The sequence below is a fragment of the Eptatretus burgeri genome, chromosome 1 (assembly GCF_056783735.1).
Source record: "Eptatretus burgeri isolate ZD-2024b chromosome 1, Ebu_testis_v1, whole genome shotgun sequence".
In the NCBI taxonomy this organism is placed as follows: Eukaryota; Metazoa; Chordata; class Myxini; order Myxiniformes; family Myxinidae; genus Eptatretus; species Eptatretus burgeri.
In genome coordinates, this window is record NC_140961.1 from 75,112,885 (window position 1) to 75,118,884 (window position 6,000).

General features: G+C 51.9%; 1 protein-coding gene across 1 annotated transcript in view; it reads right to left on the reverse strand.

Annotated features, from left to right (window-relative positions):
* RCCD1 (RCC1 domain containing 1) overlaps nt 1-6,000 on the reverse strand; it is a gene marked incomplete at its 5' end in the record, with an annotated part of 74,353 nt that overhangs the window by 34,826 nt on the left and 33,527 nt on the right. Inside the window, one exon of the mRNA XM_085855987.1 lies at nt 949-1,062. Within this exon, the coding sequence (XP_085712113.1) occupies nt 949-1,062 (114 nt within the window). The remainder of the gene's footprint in view (nt 1-948; nt 1,063-6,000) is intronic.

Genomic DNA, 6,000 nt, shown 5'->3' on the forward strand with positions numbered 1-6,000 from the left:
TGTGTGTGTGTGTGTGTGTGTGTGTGTGCGCGCGCGCGCATGCCATGGCGCCTGTCCTCGCTTAAGTTAAGGTTGTAGAAGAATTATATCGGTATAACTCTGCTCTGTATCTGCTTTTGTAAGTTGCTTGTATTATTGCCGCAACTTTCACATTTCTTCTTATCTCTGCTTACTACAACAATAAAATCTATTCACTGTACCACATACCTTTCCTCACCTGCCTGTTAATAAATCCTTTGTAGAAATGTTCCCAGCTTGTTTTTGTCTTTTCTTTCATTGATTCAGCATGGTCCGTATCCTTACCTCGCTGGGACTTTATTGCCAACGATCTGTTGCTTTTAGCCGGTACGTCCTTGGCAGTGTCGCTTGGCTACATCTGATCTGGTAAAGTGATCCGGTTTCGACAAGGCATACCGAGGGTGTGTCCCCCGCTAATTAGGTCACGTGATGAATTAGGTTACCCAGTTAACCCATAGACGGAGGACCCTAGGTCATGTGGTTGAGTTATTGGCGTTCACGGTCGGTTAGCGACCCACCGCGTCACGGAATTATCTGTGTGCGACGGCCTGCGACGGGAGTCTGGTGGGTGGGAACCCGAAATAACTCCCCCCCCCCCAGTGGTCTTCTCACCCGACTCCAGCCCGCAACAATATTATTAAGAGTTAACTTAAAATCGACTGACATGGGATCATTTTCAAATCTCTGTGATGTCCAGAACAATTGAAAAAAAACAAGCAGTCTACAGTTTGTGGTTCCCCCCTGCCCCCCTCTCCCCTCTTACCCAGACATGTTTTTACCCAATCATCTGTAAATCATAACAAATGGTGCCCCTTTAATGAGGCTTGTTTATTGCTCGCAATAAACCATATTAATCGACATCATATTCTTGTCAACTTAATAAAAATACCAACATAAAACAAAGCAACACTGATTTTGTATGCAGTGTACCTGGAATCTGAAAAGGTTTTTCAGGATTCAAAGGATCAATAATGAAGTCCATTTTTGAAGGAAGCCCGAGTTGTCCAGCCTCGTTCCAACCCCAGGAATAAATGTCACCAGCACCTGCAAAACCACTGTGTGCATATCATTGAGCATTTTAATGTACTAAAATGACCACTTAAATATGGTCTAAAACACTTAAAAAATAAAAAGATTGGTTGAAGCATATGTTAATAACATTGCTGAAGCTGTCAGGAAGGGCATGCCACAAGTCACCAATTGTAAAGTACTTATTCTGATAACCAACACACACGCTTTAATAAGAAAGTAAAATTTAATTTGCACCCTTTCAAAATTCATACTCGTGACAGAGAGAGAGAGAGAAAAAAGTGATGCAAACATATTTAGAGAAACATTAGCATATTTAATCAACGTCAATTGTAAAGGAAAAGTGAGTGTCTGTTGGTGCATCAGTGCTTCTCCTCCATAACTCCAAAACCATGAAACCTAGTGGCCGATAACTTTGTATGCAGACAAAGGGAACTCCGAGGGAGTGCATGAATGAAAACTGGGTATTCGAGTAAATTTAAACACCCCTTTTGAAGATAATCAACTCATCTCGTTATGAAAAAACGAAAACAGGCATATCCTTGGTCAGCCCACATTCACTTCGCAGGGGTCTTAATCTGCCATTTTGTTTCAGCATAATGAAAAATTCCGCACCTTGGAAAAGGCCGCACAAGTCTCTGGTGTACATTTCATGATTGAACAACGCATTTTCTATCATTAAATGAAGGTACCATTTTGAGGAAACAAAGGTACATGTTGATTACAACTTATGCAGAGGAAACGAGGTAATGCATGTGCTTTGTTCACAGCTATCCAAAATACACCACCCAATGAAAGCACGACTTTTCAAGGCTTATAAAGAAACTGATGAACATGCAATTCACATCTGTGAAGTTAATAAACACTAGTACGGGCTCATAGGGGCGTGCCCGTAGGTGCGTGCCAGTATATGCAGCTTCGTGCCTGCAGTATCAGGTCCCCAGCATCAATTGTGATGTCATATCAAACGAAGAAGAATTGTGACGCCCCCTCTCTCTCGCCCCCCTCTCTCCCCCCTCCTCTCTCCTCCTCCCCTCTCTTGCCCCCCCCTCTCGCCCTTCTCTATCCCCCTCCTCTCTCCCTTCTCTCTCTCGCCCTTCTCTCTCCCTCCCCTCTCTTGCCACCCCCTCTCGCCCCCTCTCACCCCCTCCTCTTGCCCCCTCCTCTGTCCCTCCTCCTCTCTCTCTCCCCCCTCTATACCCCCTAGTCTCGCCCCCACTCTCATCCCCCCCTCTCCCGTCCCCCTCTCTCGCAGATATTGGTCGACAGATAAATGGCCGTAACTTGGGAACTGCTCGTCCGATTAATATCAAACCTCAAAAAGGCACATCCGCGGGTCCCCAGCAATATTCCTGGCAAGTTTCAATCCAATCGGACCCGGTGATCGTCCGGTTATTAATAATTTGGGAAAAAATTGGCATGATAAGGTGAGAAGGTGGAACGACACCTTCAGCTGCGATATATACACCTTTTCAACACTGAAAAAGCAGTAAAATGGCCATAACTTGGGAACCGCTCGTCCGATTGACATCAAACCTCGAAAAGGCACATCTGCGGGGCCGGCAATATTCCTGGCAAGTTTCAATCAGATCAGACCGGCGGTCGTCGAGAAACGGCGGTCGCAGACAGACACACACACACACACACACACACACACACACACACACACACACACACACACACACACACACACACACACACACACTACTGGAATTATAGATAGATTAGAGGCGACGAAAATCAGCTGGGTAGGGATATGCCTGCTTTCGTCATCAATTCATCGGGAGGCCGGGGAAACTCCCAGTACACGAACACTTTAACCCTCTCGAGCCCACAAAATGTTCTGGGTGAACAAAAAAATAACCCCTGGGGCTCGAGAGGGTTAAAGAAGAAGTGATGTACATGTACTCTTTAAAGTTAAATGTGTGGTGTAGCGGGCCTGCGGGGGCAGGGCATGATGTGGAGGATTGGTCGGCGTGATCACGTGCGTGCAAGGGATATAGGAGTGCGCGCCGCTTGAGGCGTTGTAGTGGTTGCTGTAGCTGCTGTGGCCTGGGAGCCTGTAAGTCGTGTGGCTTGTAGAGTGCATCGAGTACGTAATAAAGGGGAGTTACGGGCAACGTACGCTCACGCTCTCGGTCGTACAATAAAGCCGGGTTGAACTGTTCCCCCGCTCATGTCTGCCTTCGAAGCACCACTACCACGACACCACAGTTTGGCGACGAGGCTGTTTGGATCGGCGTGTGCAGGGTGGTTGGGTTCGGATCGGCAGCGAGTAACTCAGCGCACCCCGCGCGGTTCGAGGTTCCGGAGGAGCGCATCGCGAAGAGCGTGTCACAGTTTCGCACGCCGCGCGCAAAGGCTCCGGAGCCAGGAGGCTCGCCAGCACGGCCAGCTCAGGCATGACAGGAAGTCAGGGCACGGCGCACGGACGCGTGCCCGCCTTCGTCGGAGTCCACTTCGAATTGTTTTCTGAACAGTTGGGCTGCTATTGCCACGGTCACGTCGAGTGGACAACGGCCGCGCTCGGAGTTTGTTTTATTAATGCTTGGCAAATCTCGGGAATGGTTTCTGCGAGGTCACGGCTAAAGAACGAGGACACGCAGTTCAGCTCAGACGCGGCGTCGGACGTCGCGCAAGCTCTGAGGAATGTCCGGGGTCTCGATGGTCGGTGCGCAGCAGATGATCCGGAGGTCGGCGCGGTGTTCCAGGCGCGCACGACCGCTCGCACGGTCTTCGGCGCAGGTCGTGGCCGAGTGTTGCAATGCAGTCAATCGGACGGCAGTCTGAGCACTCGGGGACGTCTACGGTGTGTGTGCCGAGAGTCATCGGTCATCATAAAGGTCATGGATGGCGGTGTACGAAGCGACCCTTGCGTCCCGGGTCAAGACCTACTGCCGGTACGGTGTTCGGTACATGGCGTAAACTTTAATGCCCCGGGTCGAGTCTTGCAGCCTGGATACAGAGATCCCAGCGACCCGGAACGGGAGATACTGCCGATGTTAAACCTGCCTTCAATTGGTCCGGAGGTGACAACATCAATGGCAGGGGAGGTTGAGGTTACCGGGGCACTGGTGCTGCCCGTGTTGAACCTGGTTCCAATTGGTCCGACGGTGACAGGACCAATGCCGGTGGAGGTTGAGATGATCGGGGCACTGATCGGGTGTCGAGTTGAGTCCACGCGTGCTACCCTCGCATCGCAAGCGTATGCCGGTGAAGCGCTGCCGGCGGTTGGCGGGGCGCACGTCTTGGTTGCCCAGCGGGGTCAGCGGGTTGCACTCCCGCGGTTCGTGGTGCGAGGGGAGGGCTCGCAGTTCCTGTTTCGGAGTTTGTACCTCCAGGTGCACCTGTGCCTCCCTCGGGGCACGTACCTCCGTGTGGGCCTGGGCCTCCCTCGAGACGCGAGGGTGAGGTTCCGGCGACGGGGGCCGCGACGATGCAACGTGAGCTGCCGTTCATTGCTTCCTGCAACGTTGATGTGCGGTTCGGGAGCAACGGGAGCCAGGCCAGCCGCGATGAGCTCTCGCGCTTCGGCTGCGCTCATGATGCGATGCGCGCCTGTGTCGGTCAGGCGATTTCAACGGGGAGTTGCAGCGAGCCCGTCGCGTTCAAGAAGTTCGCGGATCGCGGCTGTCGACGACAAGCAGGTCATCGCAACGTCGCGACGACGACCGGGAGACGGACACGTGATGTGGTTCATGGGTTGCTGTTCGTTGCGTATTTGATTTTCATTGCTCAAGTGATGCAGTTTAACGTTGTTGAGATAAATGCCGACAGTTCATGTGTGAGAATATGTTTGGCTGGGATCAATCGATGGGATTTTCGTTATAATCAATGTGGTGTGAAGGCTTTGGGGGCGATCATGGCAAATAAAGAGGTTTTATTGGCCTCCCGCTGCCACGGGCCACGGGTTGTTACTTTGTCATGTGCGGGGATTTTATCGGAAGAACGCGCTGTACGAAAAAAGGAGTTTGCAATTGCACAGATGATGTTCTTATTGATTTATGACGGGCCTGGGTTTGATGTGTGGTTTGTATGGAATTGCTACCGTCTAATTGCAGTGTGGGTCTCAGAGATCGACTCAGAGCCGGGCTGGTTCGCTGTTCAGCGTTACCCCCACCTCTGGTTTCGGCAAGGTCAGACGTGCCTGGCGCCTGGGGCGCAACTCTCTGTTCTCGCCCGAGGCCGTTTGGACGTACATTGGAATCTCGGCTGATTGTAGTGCGTGGGTTGTTGTGGGGTGATTGGTGCATCCAGCCGACGGCGCTGTTCAGCGTCCCCACCCAAGGTCAGTTGGGTTTGGCATTGGCGCCACGGCTTCCAGACAGCAGGCTTCCGGCCTCGGAATGTTTATCTGCTTCTAGTCTGGCTGGGGGAGATGTGCCGCCTTGTCGGCCGGGGGTGTTTGATGGTGCCGGGGGAGGTTTGCTCGGGAGGTCGCAACGACCTCGCCGGAGGGCATGTAAGCATGAGCCGCCTGGGGGCACTTTTGCTGCGTAGTGATGCTGTGCTTCTCGCCTTGCTGCTTGATATCTGTAACGCGGTCAGAGTTTTTGTGGGTTCATTGGGCAACTCAGTCTTCGGGACCTGGCCGTTGCAGCTCCACTCGCTCGCATCGACACGTTATATGGTGTGATGTGCCTATGCTTTTTCTTTTTGAGGCTATTATCGTTTTTGTACCTTATCTGCTTTTATATCGTGGTATCCTGTGCTGCTTATGCTTATTATGACGATGGTCATTTAATAATCATGGTTTTAGGAGGGAGGAGTGTGGTGTAGCGGGCCTGCGGGGGCAGGGCATGATGTGGAGGAGTGGTCGGCGTGATCACGTGCGTGCAAGGGATATAGGAGTGCGCGCCGCCTGAGGCGTTGTAGTGGTTGCTGTAGCTGCTGTGGCCTGGGAGCCTGTAAGTCGTGTGGCTTGTAGAGTGCATCGAGTACGTAATAAAGGGG